The sequence below is a fragment of the Camelus bactrianus genome, chromosome 6 (assembly GCF_048773025.1).
Source record: "Camelus bactrianus isolate YW-2024 breed Bactrian camel chromosome 6, ASM4877302v1, whole genome shotgun sequence".
NCBI classification, from domain to species: Eukaryota; Metazoa; Chordata; class Mammalia; order Artiodactyla; family Camelidae; genus Camelus; species Camelus bactrianus.
The window spans coordinates 79,339,659-79,358,658 of NC_133544.1; the positions used below are offsets into that span (position 1 = coordinate 79,339,659).

General features: G+C 38.9%; 1 protein-coding gene across 7 annotated transcripts in view; it reads right to left on the reverse strand.

Annotated features, from left to right (window-relative positions):
* ATP8B4 (ATPase phospholipid transporting 8B4 (putative)) overlaps positions 1-19,000 on the reverse strand; it is a 211,004-nt gene that overhangs the window by 104,617 nt on the left and 87,387 nt on the right. For all 7 annotated transcript variants that reach the window (XM_074366090.1, XM_074366091.1, XM_074366093.1 and 4 more), the window contains 3 exons: positions 14,935-15,007; positions 7,268-7,338; positions 3,787-3,869 (listed from right to left, as the gene is read on the reverse strand). In XM_074366090.1, the coding sequence (XP_074222191.1) occupies positions 3,787-3,869; positions 7,268-7,338; positions 14,935-15,007 (227 nt within the window). The remainder of the gene's footprint in view (positions 1-3,786; positions 3,870-7,267; positions 7,339-14,934; positions 15,008-19,000) is intronic.

Consider the following 19,000-nt stretch of genomic DNA (forward strand, 5'->3'; position numbering starts at 1 on the left):
ATGACTCCAGGAAGTCTTTTTTAGTCACCAGAGGAAAACCTGAAATCTTCTGATACCCCATTATGACAAAGGTGAACAGAGGAGACAAAAAAGAGGGAGTAGGAAAAGAATGGAGGAGTTAAAGGACCAAAAGAACCTTAATAATACATGTTACGATATGCTGTAATTCTACATACTTCATATTGCATCCTGTCCCTAGACGTGCTTAATGAACAGACTTAATAAACGAATTAATATGGAGAGTGTGATGAAAATAGAAATGATAAAGAACAACAGAAAAAAAAACAATTCAGGAAGAGAAAATAAGTAAACTAACAAAGAGTGGAAGAGGAAGATGTAAAGAGAATAGCCAGGAAGAATGCAGGGGTGGGGGGTATAGCTCAGTGGTAGAGTGCATGCTTGGCATGCACAAGGGTCCTGGGTTCAAGCCCCAGTGCCTCCATTAAGGGGAAAATTTTTTTAAATAAATAATAAATAAAATAAAAAACAAAAATAAATGTATGTTAAAAAACAGAAAAAATTATTTTAAAAAAGGAAGAATGCAAAAAGGGAATAAAGAAAGAAAAAATGGTAAAATGGGGTCATTAGAGAAATGTGTGTATATAGTATATGGGGTATGAACATGTGTGTCAGAGAGACAGAGAGAGATTGAAATTAACTAGAACTGAGAAAGATGGGAATAGAGCGAAAGTTGAAGGCTATAGGAAAACAAAAGCAGTTGTGGGGAGGATTTGGGGTTTGTTAACTGTTCCAACTTTTTCAGACTTTCCACATCTTGCGTCACTCCCTTGGTCTTTAAATTTGGCTGCTAACAGGAGAAATCTAGTTTGTATATTATATCTAATTTATTTCCCCTTAATCCTTCTATTCATTTTTCAGATGCTTTCTTGGAAACAGGAAACCATATTTTAATAAGGTTAAACCCATGGAACATCATATTGCCTTGAACTTTAAGGTAGATTGAAACTCAACCCAAGATTTAAAAATAAAACAGTAAACCTAGCAGAAACCCGGTACTTAACCCAGAAGTATACCAGCCTCATGAATTTGGCATTACACATTCTCTGAAAAGTGACCACAGTTTATGTACAAGTGAGAGACAAGAGGGATCTGTATTGCCTTTATTTGGGAAAACAACTGTACAGCGGAGATTTGGTGAGTTACCTAAGCCATGTGAAGCAAATTCAGGCCACAACTATTAAGTAATAATTATTAATGCACTTTTAAAACAAATGTTATGAAGCAATAAAAAAGACTATTTCTATACATAAGCAGATCCTTTCCCCTCTCAGGACCTGTTATCCCATCTGTGATAAACGAGTTGTTTTAAGTAAGAAAGTGTTTTCCTGCCTCAGCCAGAGCAGCACCACGTGTGTTAGTTTAAATTTGGGGTTTCTGGGTTAAATTGCATTTGGAGAAAGTATCCTAAAGAAAAGAGATAATGAAAGCCACCACAACAGATGATCCCTCTCCCAGCCACCTGCCCTCCTGGAGGAGAGGACTGAGCACTCTTGCTTTGCCCTGCAAGCCCCATCAGGAGGCTTCCTCCTCACCCCATCCTTTCACACTGCCCCCAGCCTTAGGCCCTTCCTTAGCTGTCCAATGTCTTTCTCAGCCTGATCCTGACCCCACCCCTCCTCTCCCTGGCACCTGCAACCATTTTTCACACATTCTGCAAGAATTTATTTAGCATCTACTATGTGCTAGACTTTGTTCTAGGGACTTGGCACATATCAGTGAGCAAAATAAAGACCCCTGTGCAGCTTACACTGTAGCAGGGAGAGCTAAATCAATAATAAACTTAGAAAACAAGCAAGTTGTCAATAGGTCAGATGGTGATACGTGCTATGAGAAGATGAGAAAGTCAAGCAAGACAGGGAGGACTGAGAGGGGTAGGAGGAATCATGCTGAGAAGGAGGATTCTTGGCCTCATTCCTACAGTTTCAAGGATGACAACTACCCAATCCGGCCTGGCCCCTCCTACGCTATCCTGGAACTGACCTCTGGTCAGAGCTGTGGGAGGGTGTGGTGCAGATAGTTAGCACTCATCAAATATCCATGTTATTCCCCAACCTCCCTTGCATTCAGGTCAGGCTCATGTGACTCATGCTGGCCAGTGAAATGTGAGAGGAAGAGCAGTGAAAAGTCAGTTTGTCCCTTTCATCTCATCCTTACTTTGATGTGCTCACCTGAGAGGCCATCAGTCTACACATCACGCTAAAAGATGAAGAAGGCCACCCAACCTGCAGCAGAACGTGACATGAGGAAGAAATAAACTTTTACTGTTTATGCCACTATGATTTCAGAACTGTTTGTAGCTGAATCATAGTGCAGGCTATCTGTGCCAACAGCTATGAAAGAGAATGAACTGGTAATTACAACATCATTTTCTTTCTTTTTGATGGTAAAGAAAGCAAAAAATCATGAATTATACCTCCTCATAGATTGATAGAAGTATAAAGCCAGGAAAGAAATGAGTAATGGTAAATTATATTGAGGCTGCCCTTTTTAGGACTCCATAAATATTCTGTGATGTATTTTAAGCAAGTATTTTGATTCATGAACACAATTTACTTTTCTTGGATTCACATAACAGTAAATTTTCATTGAAAAAAATTACTTAGTAGAAAATGTGTAATTTGTTTTAATCTAAGCAAAATACTTCTTTGGCCATTTAGTTTCCTGGCTATTCCCCTGACTTAAGTCTCAAACTGGGGGAATATTTTTTTCTATAAACATTTGTTATAATAGCACTCAATTAAGAAAGATTAAAATATTAAGAGCACCCATACAAGCAAATGCAAAGCACAGGCAATGTAAGTTCTAGGCTGTGCACTGTAGAAATCTTATAATGTAAATGTGCCTGTGCTCTGACTCATGGGATCATGCTAAGACCTTTATCCACATTTTCCTTTAGTGGACTCCAAAGAAAACTTCTGAAAGATAGTCTCAAACTCATAAAGATTTGTTAATAAACAAAACCAATCTGTATGGAAATACTGATATTGGAGGCCAGACATACAAGCGTGTAAAGTGAGAGACCACTGAGGGGTGGCAGGAAGACCCCAAAGATTCTCCCACAGCCTGTCAGATGCCTACAGTCCTATCATTAATGGCTCCTTCCTTTGACTCAAAGGATTCTGTTTCTCTGCGACAGCTTTAACAGAAAAGCTGGAATAGCTGGAATAGAACAGGTGGGGAGACCATGCTGAAGAGCAGGAGACAGGGTTGAACGGTGTGAAGATGGTGATAACAAAAAATGGTCTTAAATAAACCAATTGATTCATAAATCAGACTACCCTTCTTGCACTATCTGCTGTTATTTAAGACATTATGCCAGGCACTCTGCAAGATACAGAAATATATGAGGCACAAAGTCTTCAAGAAGTCTGCAGTCTAGCACTGGCCCTTGTTATGGAACCAGAGAATGGATGGCTGATCAGATCTAGAACATGGCCTGCATTCATCCTCAGCAAGTCTGCATAAGGCTCCAGGGAGATTCAGGTCAGGCAAGTGAAGGATATTGTGGGACTAGAGGGAACAAGATGTAGAGAAGAGGAGACAAGGATGAAAGGAACGATGACCTGATAAAGCCATTCTCCCCTCGGTAAACACTCTTACTCTTAAGCATTAGAAGAGATTATAAGCTTCAATGCCAGGAGAATTTTATGTCCTTCCACCAAATAAATAGAAACATAAACTGAATTTCAGATAATTAGTTTGTTACATTTTGTTACAAAAGCTTTTTGATTTTGAGATTTTCATTTGTCAGTTTTAAACACTTACCATCAAACTTCGCAAGTCTGCTAATATCAGCTCCAAGTTCCGAGGTAACTGATAGTGCGTGGCGCACTTTGAGGTTTGTTTCCCTGTGAAATTAACAGACATGACATGAACTTCTGTATGGAACAGCCCAACCGCCACTTACACAGAGCAATCAGAGGCGTGCAGCACTTGCACCATCCCTCTGAATGTCATTTCCACCTCTCACACTACCTCGGGAAAGTAGACAGGGCTTTGCCAGCACCTAAGAGTTGGCATTCCACTCACGGCACATCTGTGTAACAACACAGTCATCTATTTTGCTATTTGAAAGACCAGAGGACATAATAAATATGCTTTCATTCAAACCATGCATGAGCAACAAAACACATGAGGAATGGGAACAACTGCCAAGTAAAGGAGGCCAGTTTCAACTCCAGAGTCTACTATCTACGTAGCACTTTCACTTGCAAAAGATGGTCATGGCTGATTTCACAGTAGCTGGAATTCAAATGGGAAAAGGAATACAGCTTTCTCTTTCTTGGAGAATCAAGCCAACAATCCCATAAAATTCTAGAATCATACAACCAGCCAGGGAACCAGCAGATCACAGTGGGCTGATCATCTTCCAGGCAGGACCACACATACATTGGAAAAATAGCTCTCTGATATCCATGAAATGACCAGCAGAGAAGATTCTATGACCATCACTCAACTTTCATGGTTAAAGGGCTTGCCATTCCAGTTTTCTCACTGAGTTCAACCTAATTCTCTTCTTCTGTAGGTAGAACTCCTGATTAATACCTTCAGTGTCATGCTATACTCTTCCTTAATCTGCCTCAATATCTTGATAAACTTCAAGATGGTTTTTAGCATAAGAAACAATACAGAAAAATTCTGTGTACCCTTTACTCAGTTTCTGCTAATGGTGACATCTTGTATAACTGTATCACAATATCACAACCAGGATACTGACACTGACACAGTCAAGATACAGAATATTTACTCCACACAAGGATTCCTCAGGTCTCCCTGTGTGGCCACACCCACTTCCTTGTCTCCTCTAGTCCATCTTTAACTCCTGGCAACCCCTAATCTGTGGTCCATTTCTCTAATTTTATAGAAATGTTATATAAATGAAATAATACAGCATGTGAGCCTTTGGGATTGGCTTTTTTTTTTCATGCAACGTGCTTCTGGGAAGATTCATCCAGGTTGGTGCGTGTCTCAATAGTTCACTCCTTTTTATTGCTCAGTAATATTCTATGATATGGATGTACAATTGTTTGTTTAACCACTCATGTGCCGAAGGACCTATAAATTGTTTACAGCTTGGGGATGTTACAAATAAAGCTGCCCTAAATATTTCTATACAAGTTTTTGTGTAGACATAAGTCTTCATTTCTTTGGATAAATGCCCAGTAATGAAACAACTGGGTTGTATGTTTCAGGGTTGTTTTATACATGTTTGTTTAGTTTGTTAAGAAACTGCAAACTGTTTTCCAGACTCACCATAGCACTTTACATTCCCATCGGCAATGTGTGGGTGATCCTGTTTATCTACACCCTTGCCAGCATTTAGAGTTGTCACTATTTTTTATGTTAGCTATTCTGATAGGTGTGTAGTAGGATCTCATTGTGGTTTTAATTTTAATATCCCTAATGGCTAATGCTCTTGAACATCTTTTCATGTGCTTGTTTGCCATCTCTATGTCATCTTTCGTAAAATGTCCCTTCATATCTTTTGCCAATCCTCAATCTTCTAACTGAATTGGATTGTTTTCTTACTGTGGAGTTTTGAGTAGTTTTCACATATTCAAGATACAAGTCCTTTGTCAGATAGACAGATTGCAAATATTTTCTCCTAATCTATAGCTTATTTTTTCATCCTCTTAATAAGGTCCTCTGCAAAGAAAAAAAATTAATCTGATGAAATCCAGTTTATCAAATTTTCCCCTTATGGATTATGCCTTTTGTGTCAAATCTAAGAACTTTTTTTTTTAAATGCACCAGCATCATGCTGCAAGCAGCCCAGGCTCCTCGCCAACTCCACGCCACTGTGCTCCCTGACTGACCGAATCTAAGAACTGACTAGCCCTAGGTCTTGAAGATTTTCTACTATGTTTTTCTGTAAAGGGTTTATGGTTTTATGTTTTACATTTGAATTCAGCATCCTTAATAGTTATAGCACTTTTCGAATTACCAACTTCACATTGGACAAGTTGTGATAATTTGGTTTTTGATGAAGTGGTCCATTTTATCTACATTGTTAACGTGTACGGAGTTGCTCGTAGCATTTCCTTATCATTCTAATGACTTCAGGATGTCATAATATCCCATGGTTCATTCATGACATTGTTAATTTGTGTCTTCTCTCTTTTTCTTTCCCAATCTTCATAAAAAATTTGTCCATTTTTATTGATGTTTTCAAAGAATCAGCTCTTTGTTTCATTGATTTTCTCTGTTGTTTTATTTTTCAAATTCACTGATTTCTACTCTTGTCTTTACCTCCTTCCTTCTGCTTGGTTTGGGTTCATTTTGCTATTGTTTACGTTCTTGAGATGGAAGGTTAGATAACTGATTTGAGAGCTTTTCTCTTTCCAAGTGTATATATGTATTGCTATAAATTTCCCTCTCAGCACTATTTTAGCTCCTGCCCAAACCAAGGGTAGGATTGCACAGGCTGAACACTTTTTGGATAGCTCAATATGGCAATGATTTCGGAGACTGTGGTTAAAACCATGGGTTCTTTTATCTGACTGCCAGGTTTGAATCCTGGCTTCACACTTTAGAAGTTTGGGACAAATTTCCTAGTCTCTCTAAGCTTTGGTACCCTCATCTCTACCATGTGGCTTATATAGTACCTAGGTCAAGATTAAATGACAAAATCCATCTAAGAAATGTATGCAGTATCTTTAAAATGTAAGCATTTGATAGGTTTTATGTCAGACAGACAAACTGAATCCACTGAATCACAATTACTATATGGTATATAACTAAGTTCTAAATTAACATCAATGTCAAAGCTGCATCATACCCCATTTCTCTCTTCTTTCTACATCTTCAGTTGACCTAGTTCCAAAAGACTGCCTTCTAAAGTAACATCAGTCCTTCTTTCCTCAAGGGATCTTGATTGCCAGTCCTCTCATTTTCTTTAAAGAATCACTTGAAATTTAAAACAAACAATCAAACAAACCAACCCTTTCAGGGAATCTCAGTGGAGAGCCCCTGTGTTAAATTATTCATATATATATATATATATATTTAGCATATATATTTTAGCTCACTGTTTCTGAAAACTAAATAAATTCAAGAGAAAAGGCAATTTTTACAAGATCTGCAAAATAATTAGCAAATAGACTTTGCAATTTAGAGTCTAATTTCTTTCAAGAAAATAAAGTAAAGAGTAAGGTTTAAGGTTTCAATTAGGTCCTGTTTCTAAAGCCATTATTCTTCAATAAATTGAAAACCAATCTAATCAAGCATTCTAACTTTAATCACTCACCCATCAAGCTCAGCGGTTTCGATGTAACAGAGGCCATGTGGCTCACTACTTGATAGGAGCAGCAGATCAGCCTATTTTGAAAAACCGTGACAAAGAATGTTTGAGACGGGAAGATGGGTTGAAAGCCTTCTACGCTGCACCACACTTCCACTACTAATGAGCCAGCAGAGCCTTGGCAAAAAGTGAGAGGTGAAATCCTGTTCCATCTCTCTGCCACAGACCCCGGATCAAACCCACCCTCTACTTCCCCGTCCCTGCTTTGCACGCCCTTGACCATCAGAACATAAGCAAGGGCAAGAGACAGATATATAAAGTAACAGCCACTTCATTTATTATTTTAGTAGAAATGTATACAATTTATATACATATATATATAATTTTATATATATTTATAGAAATATATCAAATCCTATTTTCTTGCTTTGATAATTACTAATGGAAAATATAAAACTTCCCCCAATAAACAGGATAACTGGAAATACTTATATGCACATATTTTAATTCCTTAGTTATCAGCTAAGAGCAGGAGGCAGACAAAGATGGGGAAAGACAAAAATGAAGTAGGAAGAAGAAACTAAAGAAAAAAATTAGAGAGGCAAGGAAAAATTAAAAGGAGAAAAAGATTAAAGGGAAAACAAGATTTAAAAAATACACAAGAAAAAAGAAAAGATGGTGGGGTATAAGGAAGGGGAAAGAGAAGGAAAGGGGGGGCTAAGCAGGAACACAGGATAGAACAGAAAATGCAGTCAAAGTAGAAACCATTCAGAGGCAGGTAGCTGGTCTTTGGCAGAGATTAATTATTCTGTTCAGTCATCCATCCGTGCTTTGGAAACAACCCATTTTGATTCAGTTTTAGAATTCTGGCAGCTTTCTACATTGGAACACTGCGTCTTTTAAATTTCAAAATTTATTTCAAAATAACTGTTTTTTTTAATAAAATCCCAAAAGATGTCAATGTCTGAGAAGAACTGATAAAAATTTTAGCAATTTATTTTGACCTCTTAGCCTAAAACTTCTCTAGCTCTGTTTAAATGTATAATTAGCATTCCCAATCTATAAACTTTTCTTACTTTTGTTTTTAAAATATTAGAATTGTGTCATTCTCAAATGCTGGAGGTTGAATTTAGAATCAGTCCACTCATTTCACTGTCTCGAGCTCTTAAATTTTCAACTCAAGAACAGGCGAGGTGTATGGGTGTGGGGGGGTGTGTGTAGTTTTGTCCAAGTTGCAATAAAACAGAGCCGAAAAAAACAAGTACCTACAAGCAGGCCCAAAAGGAATAAATGGCTTTGCGCTATCAAGGCTTTTCCTCAGCTCGGGATGAAAGAGTCACAGGCGCCTGTTACAGCAGAAATTATTTACTGGCTTATCACAATGTGACCAGAGCAAACGCACTCTGAAGAGAACATGTGAAGAGCGGATGCCACTGGAGCCCAAAATTACACACCTGGATTTTAAAGCCAAAAAAAAAAAAAAAAAAAAAAAAAACCTTAAAATTTACCTTGTTTCATTTCTCACAGTTAAATTCCAGTGAATACAGACAGACCTAAGCGGTAGAGCTTCCTGCTCTTTGGCCTATGCTTCTCCTCTCCTGAGTTTTACAGGATCGTTTTAAACAAAATCCAGAATTCTCTAATTCCTCTCATCTGTGATTAAAAACAGTTATGAAGTACAGAGAAAGGTACCTATTTGCACCTGGAGTTGCTTTTCTTCAAAACTCTGCCTAGTAGGAACTATCCAATGTCACTGTTTACTTTTGAGCTCCACTGCCTTAACACATAGTTTTGGTAAACAAGGGGAAGATTTGTTGTCCACAGTTGGCTCAAAACATGTGACTGAGCCACCACTGCCACCTGGCGACTGGATTCCTTCCTGACCGATGACTCAACTTCCTAGAGGCAGAAACTGAGACCAGAAAACCCCGTGGGTCCTGGGCTGACTTCCTGCTCTCTCTACACCATGAGTACCGGGGACTTGTACCTTCCCGCCTCTTCCCGTCACCTCCATTGTCATCGTTCTCTATGTCCTCTGAACCCGCCTTCTGTTTTCCCACTCCCTGCTCTCTGCCCTGCCCTCCCCTCACTATTCCTCTCTTCTCCCTGCCCCACTGCTGAACCTTGGTATTTCCTTCTGCTAACTTCGCCCGTCAAGTTTTTTTTATTTCATTACAGATGAGGAGTGGAAGGGTGAAAGGGCAGGACCTCCAGAGGCATCCAGCAAAAGTGGTCGGCCCACTCATCATGCTGGCCTCCTATTTCCATGTGCACTCAGCAGTCATTCTGGGAAGGAAGGCAGGAAACCTGCAGCAACGGCCTCGTGACTCCCAGGTTGTCCTTTGCTTAGAAGTTCAGGGAAAGGAGTGGAGCAACACATGCGTGGTCCTAGGGCCCATCAAGCCCCATGACTCTGTGAGTCTCAGATCAGGCCTCTTTAAGCTGATCCCTTCCTTTCGTATCTCTCAGGGAACCTAGTTCCTAGTTGATCCAGAAACTTGTGTTTGAGCTGTAGGTGTTACAATAACAATAACCAATATTTGGTGAGTACTTACTATGTGTCTGGCACTACTCCAGTAGCCTTCCTGCACTATTTTATTTAACTCTTACAGAAATCCTGAAGGCAGGTGGTGGTTTTAATCTCCCCTTTACAGATGAGCAAACTGAGGCCCAGAGAGGTTCAGTAACACGTAGTTAAGTCGGGCACCAGGACATGAACCCAGGCAATCTAAAGCATATACTGCCAGGAGTACTAAATTGAGTGAAAACTTCTTTCCTTCAAGTACTGTATAGTTTAGTAAAGGCAGAACATGATGAGGGTCCTGAGGGTCTTATTAACAAAGTGCTATGGGAGGAATGCAAATGAGAAAGAGAGTATATCAGGTTGGTAGTTGGGGAGATCTAATGGAATATTCTGGATGGAATGGAGGGCAGGTCCCTCCAGGCAGAGGAGTTAGCAGGAATGAAGCACAGGGAAGGGAAAGCAGGACTACTGGAACTCACAGGTGGGCTAGGCAGCCGCTAATTCGTATGCCCATCTTCCTTAGACTCCCCCCTTATACTGTCTTCTGTCAGTCATCGGTGCCTTTTACCCACGCCCTCCCAGGAAAGGCTCGGCTATGTCTCCCAAGACTCAAGTAATGTTTTCCAACACAATGCCCCTTCCTCCACCTTCCACAGGTAACACGAAGCCCAGGCAGCAACTTCATGGACACCTGAAACAAATACACCAGCCAGAGGAACCTTGAAAAGAATCCACTGAACATCTCTGAGTCCTCAGAGCTAAAGATGCTGGACTCATGGGTTTACTAGACATAATTAATGTTTGTTGAATTAAAGAGCAAATGAAGCAAAACCTCAAGAGATGGTAACACCTAAAAGCTGTACAATTCTTTAAGGATTTACAAAACACTCTTACAAAATTGTCATTTGATTCTCTCCGCAATCCCGTTAAGGGGTAATGTGGTTCCCACTATGAAGATAAGAAACCTGGGTAGGTCATCTCTGGTCCCACAAGCACTAGATGAGCTAAATTAACTCATGTAACATCCACAGTCTTTACAAAGAAACGGTGGAAGTTTCATCACATCTAACTGAGGAGCCCAAGGCTCCAAGAGATTGAACTCATGGCCATATGGAGCTTAAAGGGTAGAGCTGGAATTAGAACTCAGACGCTATCTGATATACGCTATAAGATATACGCTATCTTCTGTTAGTGACAAAATCACTGGAATACAACTATGAAAAACAGAAAGCATTTTGCTTCGTTGATTTTCAAAAACCAAAACTACAACAGTGAAAAAATATTGGGATTCGGTTCTATAACCTAATGGAAAGATAAAGTTATAGAATTAGTTGGAACACCATATTTGGATCTCCCTTCATTTTTTAAGCCATTCTCACACACAGAATTCTTCTTTATTTTCTTTATCATCTCTAATACTATGTTTTATTTTTTGGTAGAAAAATTTTTTATTCTAATGGAGTCAGGAGCAGCATATGGCAGAGGGAAAGAGTGGGGTTAAAACCCAGATGGCCTGAGTTTAATTCCTGCCTCTCCTATTGACAAGCTATTTGATAGCACTGTGACTCCATTTTCTTATCTATAAAATGAGAACACTAATAGTACATAACCTGCCATCACTGGACTAATGTGAGGATTAAATTAGTTAAGTCATATAAAGACTTTACAATATTGTCTGGCATGTGCATGCAGTCATTAAAGGCCAGCTATTATTACCATGATCTTCATGACCTGGTGTCCCAAGATCTACCTGGGTCCAACAACTCTGAAGTGTCTCTTTTAGAGACCGGGGATTGAGCTCTCTGTCAGCCCCTGCCAGCTGATGACAGGGAGTAGGAAGGTAGATTCGTAATTCCAAGTGATTACAGCCATTCACACATAAAAACATTTGCTTGCCCTTGAGAATAGTTTTGTAGGTGCTGAGTAGCTACACATGGAGAAACTTTGAATGAAGTGACCTAATCAAGAGGCATGTTCCGCCATTTGGAGCACTCCCTACCACACTTAGCCAAAGATTAAAGCAACACAGCTATAATTGTAGGAATCAGACAGAGATCAATGGAGATAAAAATATCACCTTTGTTACTGATAAAGGTGTTGGAGACCAGGCTCTAGGTCTGTGAGCAGAAAGGACTTGCTAATACTTCACCCCTGTTAGACAGAATCATCTAGCTCAGAAGCTGGAAGCTCTTAACCTCCAATCTGCTCCTGTAAAACTGATATTGTGAACAAGCAGGGCAGAAAGTACTCTCTGCACACAGACAGCACAAAAAAAAAAAAGGAAGGAAGGAAGCACCAGGTCATGCACACAACTCCCTGCCCCCAAACTCAACAATCAGAGAAGTCACTCCCAGGAGAGGGGAGCAAGCAAGGGGGTGCAAGACACTGTTATTCTGGGGCTCTCCCTCCATGTGAAAACAGGAAGAATGGGACCTAGGGAAGAGCAGTGAATAAGCATTTCCACGCCATCATGTAGCCACAATAAAGAGGCTACCTCTACACTGTCCAGTAAGGTAGCCACAAGTCACACATGGCTATTTAAATCTAAATTCATAAAAAATAAACAGAATTTAACATTCAGTTCCTCAGCTGCACTAGCCACATTTCAAGTGCTCAGTATCCACGTGGTGCTACTGGCTGTTCTGTATCTGAACAGCACAAATATAGAACACTTCCTTCACTTTAGAAGGTCCTATTGGACAGTGGGGATACATGGATCACTGACTTCTTGAAAACTCATCTAAGCATGCAATTCACTTTAAATTAGTGCTAATGATGCACCCATGGAACCGGTTTCCTTCCACCTGATGCTCGCACTTACACTTGACTTCCATGCTTCATTCCACAGAAAGATTTTCAATAACAAGCAAGTATGCATGCTATAACATAGAAAACACAACTAAAGGCCAATGGAAGTGCAAAGCAGAACATCCAAGAGAGAGGGCAACTGGGAGCACAGATATGCAGTCCGTGAGATCCTCGGAGTTAGGAGATTTGAGACACAAATTGGACTCCTGCCTTTATGGGAATCACCCCAGAGAATCTGATAAATGAACATAAAGTGAGTTCAATCTGATATTTACCCGTTAGAGTATATCCACAGAACTTTTGAAAGACATTGTTTGTGCTGAATACTTGAGGCAGAAATTACCCAGCGTTGCATTGCCCCTGACGTATTCAGTTCCAAATAAAATAATAGTTAAATGTCTGGAGTACTTTAATTTTTTGATAATTCCACTATAATCTAATACTATGTCTGGCAAAAACTGCCAAAAAAATTTTTTGAATGCATATATCTTAGAATTCCACATATGCCCATTAAAAAAACATTTATCTGCTTAGAAGCACCAAAACTTTTTCATTGTGATCATTTTAATTGAAAGTAGAACTAAAATGAGTTATATGGGGCCGTTTATTCAAGCAAAGAACCCTGAATATATGTGATCTTTTCTTAATTACAGCATATAGATCTGTTTATTAGTACCCCATTGATTCAGAACACCTTAAATTTTCGAAATTTTTATCTACTTTTGTTTCTGTCTTCTTTCCTACAAAAGATTGATATTAATTCATTCAACTAACATTTATTAAGTGCCCCCTGTGATCCAACGTGGTATCAGGTGTTGGAGGCCAGGCAAAGCAATGTGCTCTTTGCCTGTAAGAATCTTGTAGTCTCAGCTCAGAGAATCACAGCAAGTAAGGGCTGAAAGGGACCTCTGAGATAATACGGTGGTCTTGCACCTACATTTGACACATGAAGAAATAAACCAAAGGCAGAGGGGATAAAGTGCTGTCACTGCAGGAATGGAGCAAAGACTCCATTCTCATCCAATTCCCCATCTGGTGCCCCTACACTGTATCTTACACTAAGCCTCCATCTTTCATACAGGGTCTGTCCTTCTAACAGATGCTACCCCCAGTGTACTGCTCCTTATCTTTAATGAGCTGGAAAATAAGTTGGATAAGGTATTTAAAATTGTGTCCAATGTAAAAGTAAATAGATTATGAGAACCTGGCAGACTGTCCCATGTCTAAGGAACCTAGGTTACAAAGCGTGGACTTTGAGACCTCAGTTTTGGCTGCAATGACATCTTTTTGCTTATTTTTGGTTCTCAGCTACTTTACAAAGAATTGAGGTTGTCAGGGAAATAAGCACTTTTCTATTTAAAGTGTGAACTCTGTTTGAATGGCCTGTCCACTGAATAGTCAGCCGCCTTAGCGTGGGCTCTTCCAGAGAATCAGTACATACAGACGATGCATTAAGGAAAGAAGACTGTTTCTGAAAGTGAATGCTTAAGAATCTCAACTGAGTTGTTCTTGCAAATAGATCTTGGGGCCATTTGCTTTTTCCTATGGGAAAATGTCTCAAATTTAATGATGAACACAACTTGATAAATAAAATGGCATTAACACAAAAATTATCGTAAGTAATCTAATACATATTTGACATAAAGATTACAATAGTTTGAATTTTAATCTCTGATCTGGATGGCTGTTATAGCCCTACATTTTATATGAACTATAGTTTGGTCCAAGTATTTTAGTTATTGAACCGATCCCTTGAATGTCATTAAGGAAACTGTAACATAGGCAGCTTGAGAATATAAATTATAGTGCATTTGATATACAAAATAAAACCTCATAAATAGCATTTATTAAGAACATTCAAAAGACATTTTCTGACTGATTATTCAGGAAAGAGTATCCATTTTCTCTTTCTCTAGCTAATCATTTCTTCAAATATATTGCAAATTAACAGTATTAATCCCATTATTAGGGGACAATATTCAAACTGTGTGAGAAAAAAATATTTTTTAAAGTACTCTGGGACATTTTAAAAGCTCTTATTTACAGCAAAGGATTGACATCCTAATTTTAAATCTTTCTTAACTATTAATTTAAAAGATCCCAAAGGAAATAAGAAGGTGATAATCATTCAGCCTTATTAGAGTTACTATATCATTAAAAGTCATTAGTCAATTAATTTTATTTTTAAAAATTTTATAATTGAGACTTTTTACTAATACATTCTGATATTCCTTCCTTAACTATACTAAATTAGTACAGATTTACTAAATTTGCAAATATAAATATTTTATGTACATATGCTATTTTAACGAGGTAAATTCCTTAAATACTAAATACTCACAGCAACAAATTGGTTATTTTCTAATTTAATGATGTCTCCCACTTTGACATTCATCCATTTTTCATTCTGGAGTCTAAGAACAAAAACAAAATTAATTTTTTTCAGGAACAAAGAAGAACAATGGAGCATCATGACAGAAGAAGCAGATAAAACTTCTTTCTAGACTCTAAATTCAAAGGACCTTGTATATCCAGAAAGAGAAAGAAAAATACCATATGAGATCACTCATATGTGGAATCTAAAAAACAAAAACAAAAACAAACAAACAAACAAAAACAAAGCGTAAATAAAGGACAGAAATAGACTCACAGACAGAGAATACAGACTTGTGGTTACCAGGGGGGTGGAGGGTGGGAAGGGATAGACTGGGATTTCAAAATTGTAGAATAGACTACACTGTATAGCACAGGGAAATATACACAAAATGTTATGATAACTCACAGAGAAAAAAATGTGACAATGAGTGTGTGTATATGTCCATGAATAACTGAAAAATTGTGCTGAACACTGGAATTTGACACAACATTGTAAAATGATTATAAATCAATAAAAAATGTTAAAAAAAAAAAAAAAAAAAAGGACCTTGTATAAGTATAACAAAGTCTTTATCAGAGTGATGTGGGAACTAACGCCCCGAGAGGTCAAGGGATTTGCCCAAGGAAACCTGGGGCTAAACTCAAAAAGCCCAACTCTTGGCTTTGTGCTGTTACCACCCAACAAGGTGCCAGTTTTTTACAACAGCTGTTAACACTTACTTGCATATCCTTGGTCAGAACATTAAAAAAAAAAAAAAGCCAGGGGTGGGGAGGAGGGGAATATATTCAGTCATCAACATTCTTTTCCAACTATATTCATAAGCATAGAAACATCGCTGTTGTTGTCTCAGAAGTCTGCTTAACTGGAGACAAGACGTTAAGGAGGAGACAGGCAAGGGAGAGAGTTCAGGGCTAATATTCAAGCAAGAGGAAAAAGAATAAAAATTTCGGAAAAGGCAAGAACAACAATAGGTGACAAAAGGAAGACTGACCCAGAAAGATCACCTACAAGTCACCCAGAGCACGCTGGCCACAGCACAGCTTGGTGGCATTCAAACAGCTAGGACCAACAGCTCAGAGCTAAGAACACGGCCAAGATGCTGCACTGTTTTTTTGGGTTTTTTGGAGGCACATGTATATAATGGAGCCCCAAGTCTACCCTTGGTCAAATTCAAAAGGTTTGTGACAAAAAGCTATCGTGTCTCGTTGGTCAGGCCCCGCGGGGCTATCTGGAAACAAACCACCTGTGGCAGTATCCCTGATGCTAATCATCCCTTCTGAAATTCCCTGAAATGTAAACCAGCTTTGTTTCCCAAGTTGGAAACCCTCCTCACACTTCTTTCTCAGTGATTCCCTTTTAGGAGAGAAGGTTGGGACCTGAGAAGAGTAGGGCAGGTTCCCCAACAAGTTAAAGTGGGCAGGTTAATTTCATGGTGCAGTTTTTTAAAAACAACCTAATTTACTTGTTTTATAAGCTGGAAAACAGTTTTAAATATTTATACAACTGTGAAATATGCCTCACACTATCAACCCTGCTGGGTCATTTGGCTTAAACAGTCAAAGAATTTTTCTTTAATACAGATCCAAGTACATGCTGTTCTGGAAAGTTTTCAATCGCAGCATTTTCATCTCCAGCCAGAATTCAATCATTTTTCCAATGCCATACTTCTCTGCACTTTATCTAGTTCGATGAAAACAAGAGAACCTAGGATGCCTTTAAATCTCATTTTATTTATTTTTACAGGTACAGACAGATTATGCACGGACTTATTTCTTCTGGGGGTATCTTCTTTGGAGCATTTGTAACCTTCTCAGGGGACAGCATCTCAGATAAAAGACCATGTGAATGGACCAAGACGGAGTCCAAGTCTTTCGTTACAGAAACTGCACCGCTACTGAATTGCCCCAAAGTTTCTACTGAAAGTGCATCTGCTTCTAGGAGAAGCTGAGATGACACTAAGTCTCATTTCCAAACTCCTATTCCTCCTACCTGTATACTGTAAGTTCTAGGAAGGGACCACATCCTACCTCTTGCATCCAAATGTAAAAATCAACCCAAGTGAAAAGGAAACACTACAGGATCTCTTATACATTTTTAAATGCACATCTGAGTTAAGTCTGCACAGGTAAGTAACAATAGCCACTATTTAGGGGAACAAACCAAAACCTGAGTTTTCTTACTTAAATTCTTACTTATTTTTCTCAAATTTAGTATCATAATATTCCCCTCAGCCCCATAAAAACCAAAACAATTGGAAAGGTGTTTTTAAAGGTCTGGGGGTATCCATGGGAATCACCTGAATTAACTGCTACACCTGGAAAAACATCAGAATAAAAATCTCTTTAAGAAAAATATTTACAAAGCCTCACAGCATGCAAAGAATCCCAATAAGGAACAATCTGATATGCTAAACATAACATTCTATTGGGACAATACAGAGGAGTGATAAGGCAGAGAAAAACACCTTTCCTCGTGCTCCTCCTACCCACACCCCATTTGTATTTTACCCTCTACTTTCTAACTTCTTAAATATTTCCAAAAATAGAAAAACACTTAGAATAGATCATTTGATCATCCTTTACTAAGATCTCATCATGAATCTGCTAATGTCATCCAAGAGGCCAAGGAAACAGGGAATACCTGTAATATGATTTACGAGCCCAGGCTCCCTACTTCATCTTGCTCTACTCCTTTTTCTCTCTTGCCACCTGCCTGCCCTCTGCCCAGAACATACAGTTAGGATCTCCGCTTCCCAAAAGGCTCCTTTGTAACTCCAGGTATCTTCCAACACCTACTCTATCCGCTCCGCCTATCCCAATGGAAAGTCCTTCCCTAAAGAGGAACACTCCAAATACTTTGCTTCCAAAGCCCATGACTAACAGTATGTGAAATCTTAAAAACTGTCTGGCACGTGCATGTACAAGTTTCAAAGGACACATCAACTCTGTGGGCGATGAGTTATAGAGAACTTCACCAGACAACAATGTAGTTTGACACATTTTTCTGAACTTGAAGCAAAGTACTGTTGTGAAGATACCCAACCAAGGGATTTTCCTCACAGGAAATATTATCCAAAACTAATTAGCAATCTGGCAAGAACCAGCAAGTGGTCTTCCCTGGATGTTGACCCTGACCCTAGCAGTATCTAGCTACCTCATCAGTAATGTACACAACCTACTCACTGACACATTTGTCAGATTTGTAGACAGAGTCCTACCGAGAAGAGCATGACCCTTACAAAGAGAGATTATGATAGAAAGGCATCTTATGACTTGATGAGGTTACCAGAAACTGAAAAGGAAGTACAAAATAGATTATTTTAGAGTCACAACACTCTACAGATGTAATTAGGGTTCTGAAGGAAAAGGGCCTGGAGATACTGATAAGCTATATGCTGTGTGTGATGTCTTGGTTAAGCTTCTTATTTGAATATGTATCTGCAGAGCAATCAATGTGTATAATATAATCAGAGGTTTTTTTTTTTTAAAAAAAATGTCATTTCCTACTCTGTCTTACCTGTACTTAAAATCTTAACTGTACCTAACTAGGACCTCAGAGACATACTTCCATGAGCACTAAGGGTCATAGTACAGAAGTACCCAAACTCACTGAACAAGAATAAACTGATAAAGATCTGCAAAGGAATTTAAATCAAATATATTTTAAATCCCACCATTTTTCTTTTCCTACTCACAACCACTACCACTGACTACACGACATCAAAGACATATTAGCAGGACTAGAGGGACAAATAGGAAAATTTCCTTTAAAGCTCATCTCCAAAATATTTCTAGACTTCTAAGATTTTAGCTTGCATTTTCTCATCATCCTGGAACAACAAAAACAGACGCTCCCTGGCTCTCCATGTGTGGTGCAGCTGTTCTCAGGGCTCATGGTTGAAGCAAGTTTGCAATGGAGCTCTGAGGGGAGCACAGGATGGCCTCACGGGCTATGACAATGACACTGGTCCATAGACTCAACATCTTCAAACTTTGTTTTTACCTTTGTTAAGAAAAAGCCCTCGTGCGAG